The sequence below is a fragment of the Notechis scutatus genome, chromosome 3 (assembly GCF_049901735.1).
Source record: "Notechis scutatus isolate UNSWTSFEM ecotype Mainland chromosome 3, rNotScu1.2, whole genome shotgun sequence".
Lineage (NCBI taxonomy): Eukaryota > Metazoa > Chordata > Lepidosauria > Squamata > Elapidae > Notechis > Notechis scutatus.
This window is the reverse complement of record NC_142011.1, coordinates 49,942,024-49,962,497: the sequence shown is the minus strand read 5'-3', so window position 1 is coordinate 49,962,497 and position 20,474 is coordinate 49,942,024. Positions and strand designations below refer to the sequence as shown.

General features: G+C 41.6%; 1 protein-coding gene across 6 annotated transcripts in view; it reads left to right on the top strand.

Annotated features, from left to right (window-relative positions):
- SCUBE3 (signal peptide, CUB domain and EGF like domain containing 3) overlaps positions 1-20,474 on the top strand; it is a 128,369-nt gene that overhangs the window by 19,857 nt on the left and 88,038 nt on the right. For 5 of the 6 annotated variants that reach the window (XM_087959804.1, XM_087959802.1, XM_087959806.1 and 2 more), the window contains exon 2: positions 19,763-19,885. The exons of the other annotated variant lie outside the window; for it this stretch is intronic. In XM_087959804.1, coding sequence (XP_087815930.1) covers positions 19,763-19,885 — 123 coding nt within the window. The remainder of the gene's footprint in view (positions 1-19,762; positions 19,886-20,474) is intronic. 6 annotated transcript variants of the gene reach the window in all.

Genomic DNA, 20,474 nt, shown 5'->3' with positions numbered 1-20,474 from the left:
TAAAAACTTCTGTTTCAAACTTTTATTTGGGTTCCAGTTGAAGCACTGACGGAAGCTACATATAGATATTCCTAAATACTTATATCTCTATTAGTGGTTTGAAAAGATTCAGAGTTGAAGAGCAAAATGCAATTCATAGCAAAATCTGCAGGAATATCATCCACCAAAGTGTCTTTTCAAAATTGAATTTCTGGACAGCCCTAATCTCGGTGTGCTTGCTAATGTTTGTTAAGTAAAAAGCCAATGCATGAATTTTGGAAGAATTAAGGAAGCTATGAATTGTTTTGCACTAATATTTTTATTTGGGCAGCCCAGTTTCTACTGTTTCAATTCTACTTTAGTCTCAGACAATTTTTAACTGGTATTTTAAATTTAAATGATTAAATGTCTGAAACTGTAGAATGTGAATTTTAACACTTTCATATTACAGTAATTTAAAAGATGACAAATATTCTGCAAGCTGTCCTAAATTCACCTTGGGATTGGCCAATAAGGCTAATAAATTTATTGTGCTCTGATATCAACAGAAAGGCAGTCTATCCTCTAGATAAGGTAACTCTTTAGTTGATAAGAAAATTGAATGTGTTATTTCATTTAATTACAGAAATATTTTTATTTATGATTTTTTTTTTATTTTAGATGATCTACTACTTGGAATAATCAAATCTGTAAAATGGGATATAAAACTGAGAAATAAGGCTATCAGTAGATGAAAATCTGTGATGGCTATACTATATATAAAGGTAAAAGTTCCCCTCGCACATACGTGTTAGTTGTTTCCAGCTCTAGGGGGCGGTGCTCAACTCCGTTACAAAGCCGAAGAGCCAGCACTGTCCAAAGACGTCTCCGTGGTCATTTGGCTGGCATGACTAAATGCCAAAGGTGCACAGAATGCTGTTACCTTCCCACCAAAGTGGTCCCTAATTTTCTACTTGCATTTTTACATGTTTTCGAACTTCTAGGTTGGCAGAAGCTGGGACAAGTAACGGGAGCTCACTCTGTTATGTAGTGCTAGGGATTCGAACCGCCAAACTGTCAACCTTTCTGATCAACAAGCTCAGCGTCTTAGCCACTGAGCCACTGCGTCTCTTATACTGTATATGCTACCACCAAAATTAGAAACAATCCCTATGAATCTTGCTTATTGAATAACCATGGGGTTGATGTCTTTGTGTCATGCCTGCTTGTATAGTTTTAATTATAGTTGGATCCTATGTGAAGAGAATATTGGTCCTGACACACTGTTGGTTTGTTTTTATGCTAACTTTGGTTTAAAAGAGAATTACATTTATTCACTGACATCATCAATATCAGGGCTCATCCAATAATACCTCCATTTTTTCGAATGTAAAGATATCTAAATATATTGCTATACAATATAATAAACAGAAATACTTTTCTCTGACAGTAATTAAGTATAATAAAGAATGATACTTTCCTTGTATTCTGTTTTTCAGAGATGCCTTGTTGACTTTGTATAAACAAATTTGTATATAACAAGATGCTGTTACATTTATTAGGAGTCATTCCTCTGTCTGTGTGTGTGCAAATGATTATGTTTCTGCTCTTGTCATTTGGCTCTGTGTCCTGTTCAACCTGAGATGTACTATAGTTTGGTTAATATTTTAGCTTAAATGATACCTTTAGATGGGAACTCTGTGAAAATCAATAGATCCTTATGTATTTACAGCACAGGAGGATTTGTGTGATGTTTCAGAATGTGCCCAACCTGCAGTATCATATTGTTGCTTAGTTGTCTAGTATTTTTTGTTTGTAGCATGGATTTGCTCAGTAGTAGTTATAAATTACAGGTTTTTTTTCCTAAGCCTTCTCCTTTAAGACTTTCCCTCAGTGTTAGATTAATTTTTCCTTTGGACTTCTCTTTTCCTGTTCCAGTTTATTTATTCTCCTTTAACCACCAGTCCCAACTGCTTTTCACAGTTTCCTCTTTTGCCAAGTATATTTATGCAACTGTGGACATCTTAATAAGATCCAGCCTGAACACAACCTAACTAACTACAATCCTTGTTCTTGAAACTATGAAAATACCCAAAGTGATGCTTCCCAATCCCCTTTTAAAGTGAGTTTTGCAAATATATAGGCCAAGACAGATGCACTGTAATTTTATTTACTTTGTTTTACTGTTCTTTGCCTTTAAAAAAAAAAAAAATTCTAGTTCCTATCGGGATAAGTGGATGTTTAAAGTACACATAGTTCTAGAGAATCTCTGTCCAAGAGTTTGATTTTCCAAAGACAATTAAGCTAAGAAAAAGTATCTGTCTGTGCATGTGTGTGTGTGTGTGTGTGTGTGAAGAGGGGGGGGGGGCTAACTTACTCACAATGAGCTTTTTCCAGAAATGAATGTTACATTGACATAAAGCAAATGTAGCCATGTCATATATATTCATAAAACTTTGACTTGTCCTTCCCAATAACTCAGAAGTTTGTTTAAGACAGTATTTCTCAAATCTTGCCAAGCTTTAAGATGTGCAGATTTCAACTCCCACAAATGCTGGCTGTGGAATTCTGGGAATTGATGTCTACACATCTTAAGCTTCCAGGGGTGCAGCACCATGGCAGGATTCAGCAGTATTAGTCACCAATCATTGGTCCTCTTATGTCAGCCATTTTGATTTCCTCCCAGTATTCTGGACTTTCTCTACATTGACCTTCTGACACTGTGAGAAATTACAACACTGATTACAAGTTGCTGTAGGTTTTCCTGTCTGACATCAGTCATTTGATTACAAGCTTCCCTACAGAGAATTACTGCTGAGAATGTTGTTAGGTAATGCATTTGCATAGGAGACCTCTTGCCAGACATGAAACTGATTCCCCAACATGGAAGTTGCAATTTTTCACTTCTTTAGGACACTTGAACAAATAACTTTGTACACATGCCAAAATGGAGGCATATAATATATATGTAGATAATTGGCTATTTATAGAGGAGAATATTTGTAGGTCAGGGTTTAACTGTGGGGTCCTTGGTGTTTTCTGAGCTTGGTTGTTTTCTTGTAGATGTTTCATTACCCAACTAGGTAACAACATCAGCTACCTAGTTACCTGATGCAGTTATCTAGTTGAGTTAATGAACTATCTGCAAGAAAACAGCCAAACTCAGAGGACACTAAGAACCCCACAATGGGCTATCTGTTTTGATGTATTTTATGTCACTACAGGATAAAATGCAATTTATCTTTACATTGTAAGATGAGGCTCACTACTAGCTACTGCCTCCTGCTATACTATATAGATATACTATACTAATATATCTGATCTTCAAAAAGTCAGATGAAAGTCAAATTATTTTCCTTCCAGGTCATTCTTGTTCATTTTTCTTATCCATTGGCAATGCTGTCTTGTTGAATGGAGAAACTTGGATCAGATGAACTTGGCTTTTGATAATGCACTCACTTTCACTCTCTCCCCCTTAGTTGTCTTTAAGCTTTAGCAAAACTTTTAAGGTACTCCCAGTTCATTTCTTATATAGATCAGGTTAGTCTTTGGTTTCTCTTGATTTCATCTTATTTCTGGCATGTTTCATCTCTTAGTACATATGGAAGATATGTGTGGAATTTCAAAGTTAAAAACTAGGAGCATGGATTTGAAAATGGACAGGATGCCAATACAGGGATTAAGGGCATCACTCTGATTATGTGATGCCTTTAATTCTTGTACTGGAATCCTGCCCATTTCAAATCCATGCTCCTAGTTTTTAACTTCGAAGTTCCACATGTACTTTTCCAAGTGCAATTTAAACAGTTGTATGTTGCTTCTTTGTTCCTCACTCCATCACCCTTTCTCTATTTTTATATTAAATTTCTAATTATAGAACACCTTTAAGCAGGATCCTATCTGATTCTCCTTCGAGCCGCTCGGAGCATCCAGAGACTGGGATATGCTTCCGAGTCCTCTTCTTGCAGGCTGAGCTTTAGATGAGGAAACGCTCCGCCCCCTCACGTGACATCGCGGAGCGCCTCCCCAGTCTTTTGCTCAGCCTCGAAGAGTCAGGCTGTGTGTTAGAGAGCTCCTTGGCTGATCGCAGTTTTCCTTCCTATTTCACATTCTGATAAGGTTTGCCTTCTTTCTCCTCCTGCGCAAAGGGTCTGGACTTAAGGGAAAATTTTCCCTCGTCCCTGAGACAAAGCTGCGGGCTTGCAGCGCGTTTAGCGCTTGCCCCCCCATCCTTATCTGATCGCATCGCTGCCTCCGCGTTGCCTCGTGGCACGCGTTGTTTTCCTTTCATTTTACTGCTGGATTCCCCCCCACCCCAAACGCCGACCGGGAGGGTTATTGCCCCTAAGGCCCTAGGCGTGCCGAGCTGACCGGCAAAGCCCTCCTTTTCCGTCCCGAAGGCGTCCCCGACGGTTCAGCTCGCGGTCGCCATTTTGGCTCCGCCTCATGGTCGGGCGCCTTTTTTTCTGGTTCTAGCTGCGGTGAATTAGAGCCCCAGGCCTTGGGTCAAAGCTTTGCTGCCCATTTCTTTCTACCTGGCTCGCTCTTTTATCTTAGTTGGCCTCCCGCAGTCCGTTTCGGGGCGAAGTTGCAGCCCCCCCCCTCCGGTTTTGTTTTCTCTTGTCTGGAGGCCTGCTGCCAGAGGCCCTCTCTTCTACCATAGGCCTCAGGCGTTTATTTGACTGATCCGGCCTGTACTGAGATACCCAGTTACTGCTACTGTTCGAGAATAAAAGGAATATATTTGCAAAATAATAATAATAATAATAATAATAATTTCTGTTTTTTTGTACAGTAATAATTTTTTTTCATAGATATATAGATATTTACGGATAACCTGTATATATATTGGGTACAAAAAAAAAAAAAAAAAAGATAAAAAGATAAAAAGAACAAACAAAAAGAAATCAAAGGAATTACAAATAGAGTATCTATTTTTCCTGTACATACTATATTATTTAGATACCTTACTGTTATCTCTGTACACTACAAATTCCAAAAGGGGGAGAGGGCCAGCTTCACCTTCACCCGGCCTCATCCAGGCCTATTCTGGGCGAGCCAACCGCCTTTGCTAGTATTGTTACCTAACATGGCAGACGACAATCCCTCTAAACGTCCTTCTTTGAAGGCTAAAGCAAAGTCCCACTACTTGCGCAGGCAGGACAAGGAACCTAAGGGCTCCAGACAGGACAAGGAACCTTCCAAGGCCGCCCAACGTGACGCCTTGAGGCGCCACAAAGCGTTAGAAAAAGAGTTCGACCGGCGTTCAAGGGAGTCCCGCTCGGAGCCGCCTATACCTCCCCATCCAACCCCTTCTACCTCTGCTCTACCTCTCCCCTCAGACCCTTCTTCCCTACCTAGGCGCAGTTCGCTTCAGGGTCTTCCGACCCCCGGACCTCCGACTAGACGGACCCCCGAAGCCACCTTTACACCCACAGCCGCTGGTCTGCGCCAGGATGAACCCTCTACCTCCGAGGTTCCACCTCACATCAAGGCTTGGATGGAATCAGCCATCCGCCAGGGCATAGCAGAGGCACTACAACACGTGTCCAGATCAGGCTTCTCTCCGCGAGCCTCTGAACACGATTCGTTATCACTCAGATCCCTTCCACAACCGGTCCCCCCAACTGATCAGGTACTCTCTCAGAGGGATAGCCCTCCACCGGTTGGGGCCCAGATGGAGGAGGAAGGGGACTTTGGGGATTTCAGGGAGGAGGAAGAGGATTCCCGGATGGGATCCTCCCGCTATAGTGAACCCCTCTTAGAGGCTGACATCATGGAGGGGGAGATGTCGGAGGACGAGGGTCCTTCCCCCGACCAACCCACCTTTGGGGGCTGTTCAAACCACATATGTTCAAGTCCCTCCTCCTTAAGGCCAAGAATGTATCTGGCCTTCTTCCCCAGTCCCCTGCTGAACCCCCCAGTCCAAGAGGGCCCAGAAGACTCCATTTTCACCCAACCAGTGGTGGAAGCCGAGGTCATCCCATCCCCTCCCATCTTCGTAGATCTGGTTGCAAAGCAACTTACCTCCTCAGGGACACCTCCTGCTCCATCTAGCCAAGACAAGAGATTCTTCAATCTCGATGCGGCTCTGTCTAACCTTCTGAATATCCCGGAGGTTGATGACCCCATTGTGGGTCTAGCTTCTTCCTCTACCCCTAGTGAGGCCCTAGAGGCCTTAAAGCCTGAGGACAGGCGGGCGGAGCTGGCGCTGCGTAGGGCCCACCTATCTGACGCCTGGGCCATTAAATTGGCTACGGCCGCCTCATTTTTCACCAGGTCTTCCATCCGCTGGCTACGTCAGCTCAAGGACCACATCCCTGCTTCCAATCTGAGAGCTCACCAGGATATAGCGAAGTTAGTGGCTGCAGCCGAGTTCTCGGCTGACGCCACTTACCAGTCGGTAAAATTTTCTTCCAGGGCCATCACGTCGCACGTTACGGCTCGCCGCATGCTATGGCTCAAACACTGGCAGGCGGACGTAAAGAATAAGGTCAAGCTGGCCACTGCTCCCATTACGGGAGACAAACTGTTTGGCCCAGCTTTGGAACCACTGCTGGTCGAGGGCCGCAGTAAGAGAAAGTATTTGCCCTCCCTTTTTCGAAGATCGGAGACCAGGGGCCCCCAGCCCTTTCGGAGGAGCTTCCCCCGCCCCTTCTACCAACCCCCCTTCCCGCCCAGATACCCTAGACCTCCTTCCTTCCGGTCTCAGGACCGCTCGGACCCGGGTGACAGAACCAGACGCGGTGGCGGCTACAAGAGACCATTCCGGGGATCGGGAGGAAGGCCCTACCGTAGAAGGTAGATCCTCTTCCTCCCTCCCCATTGGCGGCCGCCTCAGCCACTTCGCCGCCCAATGGGACATATCCACCTCCGATGCATGGATTAGGGACACAATCAGGTTTGGTCTCGCCCTGGAGTTCAGGTCCGCCCCCCCTGATTGTTTCATCCCATCCCCCTCCTCAAGGGATCCCTCCAAACGGGCTCTAATGGATGCAGCCATCCATCATCTTCTTGACATCCAGGCCATTCAACCTGTCCCTCCGGCCCAGAGGGGAAAGGGTTTTTACTCCCATCTCTTTGTGGTGTCCAAACACTCTGGGGGTTGGAGAGCCATCCTAGACTTGAAACGGCTCAACCGTCACCTCATCCAGCGTAGATTCAAGATGCACACCTTGCAATCAATTCTCTTAGGCACCAGGCGGGGAGACTGGTTATCTTCCATAGATCTTTCGGAGGCATACCTCCACATTCCAATCAGGCCCTCCCATTACAAATTCCTCAGGTTCTGCCATAATAACCTTCATTATCAATACGTGGCCCTACCCTTTGGTCTGGCTTCGGCCCCCCGGACCTTCACCAAGGTCCTGGCGGCCCTGGCGGCCCATCTCAGGACCGTTCCCGTCCGCCTCCACTGCTACTTGGACGATATTCTTATTCTCTCCCCGTCCAAATCCCAGGCAGTCAGGGATACCAGGGTCACCCTCTCCGCCTTACGGGCACACGGTTTTCTAGTCAATTGGCAAAAGAGCCAACTTACCCCTTCTACTCGAATTAACCACTTGGGGGCCATAATTGATTCGGTGTCACAGAGAGTTTTCCTCTCTCCGGAGAGGTTCCTTAGCATTCAAGCCCTGGTCAATCAGATCAGGCGTTCAAGGAGGGTGGCCTTGTTGGACCTCTCTAAATTGTTGGGCAAAATGGTATCATGCATCTCCATTATTCCCTGGGCCCGTCTACACAGCAGATCCCTCCAATGGTTCCTGCTCCCGTTCCAACGATCCGGAAGAAGCAACTCGAGGGTCAAAGTCAGGGTCCCTCCAAGGGTCCTCACGTCTCTTCTCTGGTGGACCAATCCCGCCATCAACAGAGGCCACCTCTTCGCGGAACCTCAACGACTCACCGTCACTACGGACGCAAGCCTATCCGGTTGGGGCGCTCATCTCGACTCGATCTCTGCACAGGGCAAATGGTCGCTGACCGAGCAGGGGTGCAGCATCAATTGGCTAGAGCTTCACGCCGTCCTTCTGGCCCTGCGCAGCTTTCCTCAGATCCGCAAACATCACGTTCTCGTGCTCACGGACAACGTCACGGCCAAGGCCCATATCAACAGGCAAGGGGGCACCCAGTCCATCCAGCTAATGAGGGAAGCCGAGCGCCTTTGCCGCTGGGCAGAATCCAACCTCCTATCCTTAAAAGCCGAACACATCTCCGGAGTAGACAATACTCAGGCGGACTGGCTGAGCAGGGCCACGGTGGACCAGGCGGAATGGCGTCTCCATCCATCCCTTTTCGAGGAAGCGTCCAGAATATTCGGCCTTCCGGTGGTGGACCTCTTCGCTTCCCCGACCAACACTCAGCTTCCACGGTTCTTCTCCCGGTATCCGTCTCACAGGTCGGAGAATCACAGCGCTCTGCGTTGCCCATGGCCCCCAGGGCTCCTATATGCCTTCCCTCCGCTCCCGTTAGTTCCCAGAGTAGTTCAAAAACTCATTCAGGAGAGGGCAGAACTTCTCCTGGTGGCTCCCTATTGGCCCAGGCGACCGTGGTTTGCGGATCTCCGCATCTTATCAGTAGCGCCCCCATGGAGGATCCCCCCGGACAAGGTCTCCCTCTCTCAGGGGCCCCTTCTGCATCCGGAGCCTCAATGGCTCCAGTTAGCCGTCTGGAGGTTGAGCGGATCCGTCTGACTTCTGAGAAACTTTCAACTCAAGTCATCGACACTATTTTGGCCGCCAGGCGTCCTTCCACCACACGAATTTATGATGCCACTTGGAAAGGGTTCTGCAAGTGGTGTAGCGGGTCTCAGGTTAATCCCCTCTCTCCCTCGGTGGCACAGATCCTGGAATTTCTTCAGGAGGGTCTTCGCAAGGGGCTCGCACCTAACACCCTGAGACGGCAAGTTTCTGCTCTCTCAACCGTGGTCTCCTGTGATAACTACGGTTCCCTTTCTCACCACCCCAGGGTTAGATCTTTCCTTAGGGGCGCCTCCAACCTGTGCCCTCCTACCGTTCACAGGTTCCCCACATGGGACCTCAACAAGGTCCTCGTTTCTCTTACACGTCCCCCGTTCGAGCCTTTGAGGGAGTCATCCCTGCAGTTTCTCACTTTCAAGGTAGTTTTTCTAGTAGCTATTACTTCTGCTCGTCGAGTTTCGGAATTAGCAGCTCTGTCAGTCAGGAGCGATCTATGCGTGTTCCACGCAGACCGGGTGGTCCTTCGTCCCGACCCTACCTTTCTACCCAAAGTTAACTCTCCCTTCCATAGGTCACAGGAACTGATTTTACCAAATTTCTGCCCCAGGCCCTCCAGGGGCAGGGAGGTCCTCTGGCACACCCTAGATGTTAGAAGGGCCTTGCGTATTTATATTAAGCGCACTCAATCCATGCGAAGGTCGGAATCCCTTTTCCTATCCTTTCAACCCAGGTCAATGGGGCTTAAGGTTTCTCCTTCCACCATCAGTCGCTGGATCAGGGCTACTATTGCGAGGTGCTACCTTTCCCATTCTCTGCCCGCTCCGGGTGGGATAACCGCCCATTCCACCAGAAGTGCAGCCACCTCGGCGGCCTGGGCCACGCAAGCCCCCATCGCTGACATTTGTCGGGCGGCCACCTGGACCTCCCCGTCCCGTTTATCAGACATTACAGAATAGATTCGTACGCCTCAGCGGAGGCCTCCTTTGGCCGACGGGTCTTACAGAGGGTCATCAGTGATCCGGAGGGCCTTCGGACCAGACGGAGTCCCACCCGTAGGACAGCCCAGCTTTGGTATGTCCCAGTCTCTGGATGCTCCGAGCGGCTCGAAGGAGAATGGGCGTTGGTTCTTACCTGATACGCCCCTTCTCGGCGAGCCGCGAGGAGCATCCAGCCCACCCTAATTTCTCCGTCTGGTGGGGACTCTTTCTTCAGCCAAGGAGCCAATAGTAGATTAGAAAGAATTAATAACCTCTCTTCTCGTTATCGCAAAAACTGGGGAGCGCTCCGCGATGTCACGTGAGGGGCGGAGCGTTTCCTCATCTAAAGCTCAGCCTGCAAGAAGAGGACTCGGAAGCATATCCCAGTCTCTGGATGCTCCTCGCGGCTCGCCGAGAAGGGGCGTATCAGGTAAGAACCAACGCCCATTCTATTTTGGCAAGCACTCATAGTGCAATATAGTTAATGAACAATAGTTCTATAATGCCTTCTTTTTTTAAAAAAAAGCATTAAGCAGCTAAAACAAATGTATAAATATACCTAGAATAATCAATTAAAAATACTGCCTCAAAATTGTAATACCTAAAGGCATAAAACTATTCCATCCGCAGATGAATTTGTAGATTCTGGTTTTAAGTCTCCTGACCACCAATTCAGTTGGTCCACCCATTCCCAGTATGAAGAATGTGCATATTGGGCTGTCTACCATTTATAAATTGACAGTAACAAGTCTGGCATCAAAAAGAGATGACAACACTAATTCAGTATCACAAATATGGCAATATGGCATTTTACACTTTTCTTAATATATAAACATGTCTTATGTAATACTCTTTTTGGATTATTGCTATTGATATACCTTTATATATATATATATATATATATATATATATATATATATATATATATATATATATATATATATATATATATATATAGATAGATATAGATATATAGATATAGATATAGATATAGATATAGATATATAGATATAGATAGATAGATATAGATATAGATATAGATATAGATATAGATAGATATAGATAGATAGATAGATAGATAGATAGATATAGATATAGATATAGATATAGATATAGATATAGATGATATAGATATAGATATAGATATAGATATATAGATATATATATATAGATATATAGATATATAGATATATATATATATATATAGATATATATAGATATATATATATATATATAGATAGATAGAGAGAGAGAGAGAGAGAGAGAGAATATTAGCTGTTCAAGGCTTCCTGCCTAGATGTGAATCTCACTATTTTCTTTTCTTTCACACTATTTAAAAAAAAATCTTAAGAACTTTACATCACATATTTAACCCCCCCCCCCCAATAATTTTAAAAATAGATTTATACATTATTTTCAAAGATTTTTATTAATTTTGCCATAATAGTTATAAAGAAATTAGGACTGACAGTAGCATCCTATGGTGAATACTTGGTCTTGCACTTAGAAAAAATTGGTACCCTTTCTTTAAGAGGAAGTTAAAACTCCTGTTTGCTTTCTTTCTAGCCAGTTTCTATTGATTCTATGGGTATTGAAATAGCACAATGCTCCCTGGCCTTAGTGGCCTTTTAGAAGAGAGAAAAATATTGCTCAAGAGTTATATCCTTTATTGTAGATGGATGTAGTACAAATGATCAAGGTCTGATACTTCCAGAATTTCTGCTTTTGCTGAATTACTGTACCTTTTAAATATGAAGTACTGTAAATATGTCTGGCAAGTTTCACTCTTCTGTCTGTAATAGCATCAGGCCTCTTCTTTTTCAAAGCTATGATGCTCACCACTAAGATATATTCAGTGCATGTGTTGATTTTCTGGGGGACAAGATGCTACTGTTGATATTAAGTTCCTTGCCAAAATCTGCAGAAGCTCAAATCTACCTTAGACCAGAAAGTGGAGCCTGTGGCTATGTGGCCATAATAAAGTGCTTTGAAGAGGAAGGAAAAGGTTAGAGGGTGCTGCACATCCTGTTGGGACTGTTTAGTATTTAACTTATGAACCTTCAGCCATAGCCTTATTCATGGGTTGCTGGTGTAATAATTCCAAGGACCTGGAGCCTCTCCCATTTAGTGGCAGGCTGTCTATGAGCCCCTAGTCTAATTTAGAAAAATGTGGTCACTGAGTTTTCTGTATAGTCTTGTTTGGAAAGCCTGATTCTATTCCCAGGGATAAGAAAATATGACTCAGTGCAGAATTTATTTTCTTGTGGTCTGCCGCCAGTTTTCTCTTTTATTCACCCACATTTTAACTAATAAAAAGTCAGTACTAGTACGTATACTGTATACATACATACATATAGTTCATGAATATAGCTCACGGAAGGAAACACTATAGCTTAAATGATATTTGTTTAGATACGAGCACCCTTCCTTGAAGAATCTGGCATTCATAAACAAAGCTTGTGAGTGCTGATAGTTGAAAAAATAGTTAGCGTCCACTCACAGAAATGCTTTCCAATTGGTATATATTTGAAAGTTGTCATATCACATACAAGCAGTAAGGTAGGAGGGACGCCAGGCTTTATTAAATATATGGAGCTGAGTATCGCAAAGTGTTCTATTAATATATATCTAAAATATAAAATCCATTTTTGCAAAGCTTATTTCATTAAGCATGCAGAAAAATGCACCCATTGGTTATTAAGTACTTTTTGGCTACCTCCTCTCTTCTTAAAAATGTTGTTTTAATAGCTTCTACAAAACCAAAAAGAAAATGAAACTAAACTAAAGGAAAACTAGAAAGATCAGATTTCGAAGTGGGTTGGTGTAGTAGAGGTCAACCTTCAAAGACTGCGATCTCTTCAAAGTAGAAAGGAAAAATCTGCTGGTATTAATCCCAAGGGACTCTGGGAAAAAAGGTGTTGACAAGATAGGACTGTTATAAAAAAGAAGAAAAATGTTTTCAAATGGATGCTCTGATTGTCCAGATTTAACCAAACTGCTTCAATAGGAGAACATTTGTCCAGTGATGACTGACAACCACAAATCTTATGTTGAGATACATGTTCCACTCCAGTGTCTGTTTATTCAGGAACCACTAATTGTATGGATTAGTTTTACAGCTTATTGTACATAGGAACAGAACCACCAAATAATTATTACTTCTTTGGCCTAACTTTTTGTTTTGACCAGCAGGATGATCTCCTATTTTCCTTCTGTAAGTTCTTGTATTTTTAAAAGCTGCATGATAGGCAAAAATTCCATAGGATAATGTGTTTCGGAATTATTGACAAGATGAATATTCTACTATTGCAAGACAATTTCATAGTTCAACATGAGAGAGATAAAATATAGTTTAGTTTTGATATTCATCAGAGTATGGTGTGTATGTATGTGTGAATGTAAGTAGATATTGTATAAACATTTATACAATGTATTCAAATTTGTCACTTTATATTAACCACAACCCTTGGTAACTGACACACCCCTGGTCATCAGTCAAGAATTACAATATGGCCCAAACCACTGGAGACAAGAAGATTTACTAAGAGAGGAAAACAGAAACCAGCTTTTTGTTGAAACATCCATTTTCTGATTTAGTGGTTAATCTACATTGCACATGGATAATTTGGTCAGATGACATGACTAGACTGCTCAGTTGGCATGTAATGACACTTGGCACTGCCAAGATTCATAATGCTAAGATGTACAATCAGTTGAAGTCAGAGTTAATTGTTGGAGGAAAATGTATATCATCCAAAATCAAAACCATTTTTTCTCAGCCCTTTAGTTTGACTTCAGATTGAATTCAATGGGGTGTAAAAAGGGAGCTTGTCTGTGTCAGCTGTTGTTTGAAAAATTACAGGGAACCATTTTAAGATTGGGATATGTTCACGTCCCAGACAAAATAACGGACGGTAGGAGACTGTGATGACCCAGGGTGGGATATAAAAGCAACAAAGTCACAATAACAGGTGAAGTCCCTTTAATTCCTTCAACTTAGCTTCAAAAGTCCAATTATCATTGACTAAAGAAAAAAAAAACTCCCCCACAAACAGTTGCAAAAAGGAAGAAATTCTGTTCAAACTCCAAATACATATAAATTATAAATAGAAAAAACAACACAAACCACACTGAAGCAATTAATGAGACAAGACAGGATAAGGGCTTAAGATGTCCACAGATATCGAAATACATACACTGGGAAGGATGCCAGAACTCAGATAAGAACTGAAAGACTAGAATTATTTTATGCTTTGTTTCCAGCACTGGGCCATGCGCAGTTTGTCCTTTTAAACAGTCCTCACAACTGCAGCCCATGAAGGAGATCAGGATCCTTTCCTCCCCCGTAGACCATGTAATTCAAGTCTCTCCCTTATCCGCTCCTCCCTGCGTGCCCTAGGATGAAGAGGGGATGGGCCTGTGTCTTCCTCTGAATGCCCAGTCAGCCTGTGCCCTTCCCCAGTTTCCTCCACAACCTCTGGAGCCACACTCCCACTCCCTGTCAGCTGTTCCACCTCTCCATGGAGTCAGATTTTAACGGGCGTGACAAAGACTAATATCTGGGAACATTATCATCTGTGTACATGACAGTGTCGTAGAGTGTAAAGAAGCATTTTCCCATGTCTGTTGCATAAAAAAGTACTTTCTTTTGCTTAAATCTTCCAGTCAACTTCATTAGGTGATGATCCTTAGCATGGGATTTGTCTTCCTCATAGGTGCTGCACATTAAATTGATTCCTCTGTGACCCTAATCTTTTTTTCGTGATTAGTTACAGACAGTTTTGAATTCTTCAGTATATATGCAAGAGTTTTCTGCCCTCCTATGCAAGATTCCACTACTTACTTCCCTCCATTTAGAAAATTATTCATTTGTTTTTCCTTTTTTGAAAAAGCCAGTTAGTAATTCATAAAAGGTCAGATCCTTTTAATCTTCTGAATGCTACATTCATTGAAAAGTCTTTGATGAGAAATGTCAAATATTTAAAATTCCCAGTTTAGGCAACATCATTGCTACCTCAAGGATGCTACCACAATCAGGCAAGGCTAGTTAGGTGATGCCATGTGTGTCAAGTAATGTCTAATATACCTGCATCTGACCTCTATTAATTCTCATGACCCCACTCACCTTGGGTTTAGTTTGGTTTGTTTGACAGGCATTCAAATACACGCTGGGAGCAAATGGAAGACTCTTTGGTTGTAAACCCATTGCAGAAAATGAATTTATAAGAACTGAAGCATAGCAGCAAATAAAAACCTGACAAGTATGAACCTTATTGGTCTGCCCTCTTCTCCTTCATTCCAAATATCAGCCATAACTGCCAGCCCAGAGCCAGAAAAATTAGGTTACATTTTTACACACTGTTGTTTAATTGATTGACATTGACAATGAGTCGGATATTGAAAAGAGAAAGATGTAAACTTGGAGTTCCATATCAAGAAATTGAGGTGTTATGGAATATTTTGGCAGTTGGTGAATATTATTTTGTAATTCATGTATGTTTTCTCTATTCCTTTTTAAGTATGCCATAAGGAAGGCAAGCCTTATTGTACAAACTGTTAAAATTATGTAAGATTATTGTTTATCAACATTCACTATGATTTTCAAACCTGCTAGCAATCTTTGGTGAGCAGGGAAGAATATATAGTGTGCTTTGGCTTATTTTGTTTTTCTCCTACAATTATTTCATTTCTGGGATCTCATTTCTGAATTTATTTGCAGTTGGTGCTGAGCAATTAAGAATTGCCAGTCTCTGTTAAAATGTTTTATGATGCGTGAGCATAAAATAGTCCTTGAAATGAACACTATCTTCCCTTTATTTTGAAATTCTAGCTGCCAGAAATGTTCCATCTGATCATACATGTGGACTAGGAACATGATAATAATTATTAATGCATTACAGTTACTAAGCAAGAAATCACTTAGAATTGCTTAGGCTTTATATAAGTATTTACTGGCAAGGTTTCTGACTACAACTCTCAATATGATTGAAACCAACAATTTGAACAACTGCTCAGTTTAATTTGAACTCATTTGGAGGACATTTGATTTTATTCAGTCTAAAATACAATCTTTGAACCTGTCATCAACTATAATTTAAAATCCTGACAGAACTGTTTTGAGGCATAAGCAGTCTTCCTGAGGGAAGGAAGACTGCTAAATTTCTGAGACATAGGTGAAACATTTTGAATGCCTTTATGTCTGTTTTTTTAACCTTCACCACCACTCTTTTTTCTTAGATGATTTGAATAATATGTGGGTACAGCTGGATCTTTTCTGTTAAATAATTTTAAGAACCCTGCGTGAACAGTAATTGGAATTTTTAAAGCAGAAACAGCCTTTTCAGTAGGGTTGGAAAAACTTTTTTGATTTGAGGGCTCAGTTTCAGTAGTGATTGGGCCAAAGTTGAAAATAAGGAGGATCAAAAGCAAATAGACCATTTCCTGTCTCTTTTTCATTCATTCATTCTTCATTCATCTTTTATTCATTTTCCTTTCAATACTTTCTCTCCCATAAACAGATATAGCCATTCATATGAGCATAAATATAAGGTGACCCAGAGAGATTAAGTAGCTCATGTGGTCTATAGCAGTGATCCCCAACCTTTCTTATGCCGCGGCCCGGTATCCCCAACCTTTTTATGGCGCGGCCCGGTACCGGCATTAGCTGGGCGCCGCCATCTTTTTGATGAAAAAGTGCTTCCAGTGAGCTTTCTACCGGAAAAGCTCACCGAAGCACTTTTCATCAAAAAGATGGCGGCGCCCAGCAAACCAGCGGCCCGGTAGGACTTGTTCCACGGACCGGTACCGGTCCGCGGACCAGTGGTTGGGGACCCCTGGTCTATAGTTTGCCTGCATGTACTTTACAGCAGGAGTCCCTAATCCCTGGTCCATGGACCGATACTGGCTCATGTCTTATCAGGAACTGGGCTATGCAAGCGGCGGATGAGTGAGCAAAGCTTCATCTGTGTATGTGCAGATTCTAGGTTATATGCAAAACCACCACTACCTGCTCCGTGGAAGACAATTTTTCTTCCAGAACTGGTCCCTGGTGCCAAAAAAGTTGGGGGCCATTGTTTTACAGGATGTTTTCAAAAGTGAATTAATTACATGGATTTGGAAAGAACAATTTTGAATCACTGAATTATTGGACAAAAAGTTAGAATGGGCCACAGAAAACAGGGCAGTTTTGAATCTTGGGGATTCTCCTGAATTCATGGCTTCTATTAGAGTAACAAGTGGAGAACATGGCAAACTTTGCACAACTAATTGCTGGCCTTTCTAAACCAAGAAACAGTGACTCATGTCATAATTACCATGCAACTAGAGATATTACTACTGTAATACAATCTACACGGGATTGCTTTTTAGACGAATTGGAAACTCCAGTAAATACAAACTTCTTCTAACTGGTACAAGTAAGCATAGCAGCATATTCTGTAGCTGCATTGATTGGAACACAATTTCCCCCCAAAAAAGTTTTGTCTTCTGAAAAGAAAAATATAATTTCAGAATGACTGTATCATGCAAGAATCTTGAGAAATGAGAAAATAACTTTTAATGACTATAATATATTCAGTTGCATAATGTTTCCAATATGCTGCATGAGTTCAACAGGGCTAAAAACATTTTGCTGCTTATTTTTGTTTGTATTCAGTGTCTGATGCATCCTACTACAGTGCCCAAGAATAGTCAGCCAGCAATGATAGATTCCAATTGTTCTGATATCGTTCTCCCATTGTGGCAATGCCCTGGTTTACATGGTCTTGTATGCTCTAAGAAGTTTGCCAAGCAGCCAATGTAGTTTGGTGCTCTGTAGTTGCCAAGAAAATTCTCAGCAACAATCTTGAATGCTTTTCAGGTGATTTCTCCTGGCCCCACTAACAGATCTTCAAACTAGGGGTGGGATTCAACCGGTGTAATAACCGGTTCAGTGAACATGCGCTTTGCATTTGAAAATCATCTTCTCCCCCAAGGCCTGTTTGTTACACAGGATGCCTGCAACAATCAGCTGTGCTGTGCAAAGCAGCTGAGGTTGAAAAAGCAGGAAATAAAGGACAGCCTAGAGCCCGTGTGTGAGAGCCAAACAGAAGAACAGAAGATTGTCGAAGCGAACCAGTTCTCTCTCAGCTGGTCTTTGGAGCTACCAGTTCGGGAGAACCAGGCTGAACTGGCAGAATCCTACCTGTGCTTTTCTACCATTTATCATTGATGACGTATCTGATCTGTGGACCAACAAGAATGCTTTCCTTAATCTTGGCATCAGTTATTCTTTGAAACAACCATCCTCCTTGTTCATTGCTTTCACAAAATTTTTCATCCGTCCAAATTTTATATGCAGTGGAGGCAAAAATACAATTGTCGGGTCAACAAGTGGTTCATGTCATATTTTTCTGCCCTGGAAGCAAGGCAGAGTGGCAATTTCTTTTTAATATACTGTAATTCTCCTGCATGACAGTCCTATTTGCATATGTAACAATAGTACTTGGTATATCTGAGCTGCATTCCGAGTAGCAGAGCCACTACTCTCTACAGATGTTCCAGTTGTATTTGGTGTACCGAACGTGCTTCAACAACAGTTCTGTATTTTCATATGTTTCTTTCATGTGTGCAGCATAGCCAACAAGTACTGGAAGGAGTACATTGCCACTGTGTAAAAATAGACAATTTCTATAAAAAGATATATGATGTTAAATTACAAATTATTTTCATGATTAACAACAAAAAATCTACCTATATAACATACCAAAAGTTTTCAGGGAGCAAAACCTTAATTGTTCATTACCAGGAACTAGTTCAAACAGTTGCTGTTGAACTATAAAGATCTATATGGCTCAGCCCCAATATGCTTACAATACTATTATCTAAATTAGATACTGCCTTTGTTCTTCTTGGGAGAAGATGCTGAGACATCGCCCAACATGAAGTGTTGATGGCTGACCCCACACTTGGACCAGCATTTTGAAGTTTGTGGAACTCCCTAACCTATTAGCCTTTCAGAAGTTCATGAAGATCATTATTTTTCAGTGAACATTTGGTGATTAATGGCAGACAAATTGGATATTTTAACAGGATGTATTTTTGTAGATATAAATAAATTTAGAGTTGACATTGGGATGAACTACCACTAAGGAGGGACTTGGAGAAAGAGTTTCATAATTGTAGAAGCAAGCATGAGAAAGCAACTTAGAATGGCACTGCCTTGATTGTGTTAGTATAAAAGGGGACAAACAGAAAATTAGGCAGGCTTGTATGATTATATGGTACAATAATAATACATTTCTGGGGTCCATTGTATGTGTGGGGTCCATTTCCTGACCTATCTTGAAAGCTTACAGTAAGATTTTATTGTAATTTATGAGATTAGATGATATATGAGAGTGTTTGTTTGTTTGGTATGTGTTGATATAAGATGATAATTGTAAATTGTCTAGACTCTTTCAAGAGGAGATTATAGAAAAGATTGCATAAATAAATATAACAGTGATAGCTCTTCGATACTTCAGCTGTCTGATGCTAAATGATCAGGTAATGACGTATCCTGATTTGTGACAAATTAAGCCAAGCACATCATGCACATATGCTTTTTTTCCACAGTGAATTGGATACTTTTGGGGGTGTGGATATGGTGGATGCAGTTATTTGGCAGATGCACAATAATTTCGGAGTCTAATATTTAGCAACACATATTAATTCATAAACATTGAACTTAAAAATAAATCTATTCCACTAGGACAGAAGTGAGGTACATAAGAATCAGGATCATGCAGAGCATATGTAAAAGGAGTAGTCATTTTTTGAACTTGTAACCTATCACTTGATATTAAGACGATAAAGATTAAAAAACAAACAATAAGAATTATAGGGATGCACTTGACTAGGAAAGATTGAGGAAACATGGTGGGTTTATATTGAATGAAAACTTTAACCCGCATAAACTATAAAGGACCACCATACCCTCCACTAGACCTAATTTAAGATTTCTAGTCGAGAGAAATGGCAAAGGGCTCTGAAAATGAGTATGATTTTCTGATACTTCAATATTCTTCCCCCAAAACACTATGATTTGATAGCCATGGTAAACTCAAAAGGTTCAGGCTTTGAATATGTCACATTCTCCTCTTTCCTTTGCAGATATTGATGAATGTGTTGATGGGACTGACAACTGCCATATTGATGCCATCTGCCAGAACACTCCCAAATCATACAAATGCATCTGCAAATCTGGTTACACCGGGGATGGGAAGCACTGCAAAGGTAGGCAGAGCAGATAGCACAGAAAAAAAAAAAGATAAAAGGGAAATCCAGCTATATTTAATTGCCCAAGCCATGAAATTACCAGAATGTGATTTTAAATGAATTTAAAAATGACCTGAGATTAAATGCCACTAAGGTTGCAAATGGAAAGGAAGCACCCATTGGGTTTTGAGGAATTTTTATTATCTGAGTGTTGCCTGTAGTATTGTAGGTGTCTCTACAAATGTGTTTATTTGATATAGTTGGAAGAATTGTGATAAAAACAAGGGCTATTCTAGATTTGTTAAAAAAAGTTTCTTTAAAAATTATTTAGCTAAGTAAATTTATTATTTCCCTATTTTCTCTCTTTCCTTTGGCAAATCCATCCATCTTTGATAAAGTACTCATCCAGTTTCCATTCAAATATAGATTAGGCAGAATCTTGCATAATTTTATCTAGGTATCCTGAGATAATTTTTCTCTCAGTGCTCCATAGCAGTTGCTTGAAATAGTTAATGCAGTTGAAAGAGAAAGAAAAATGTTTTACTGGAATTAATTCTGTGTGATTTCATTAATAATTTTGAGGTAAACAAGTTGTCTACTTTATAAT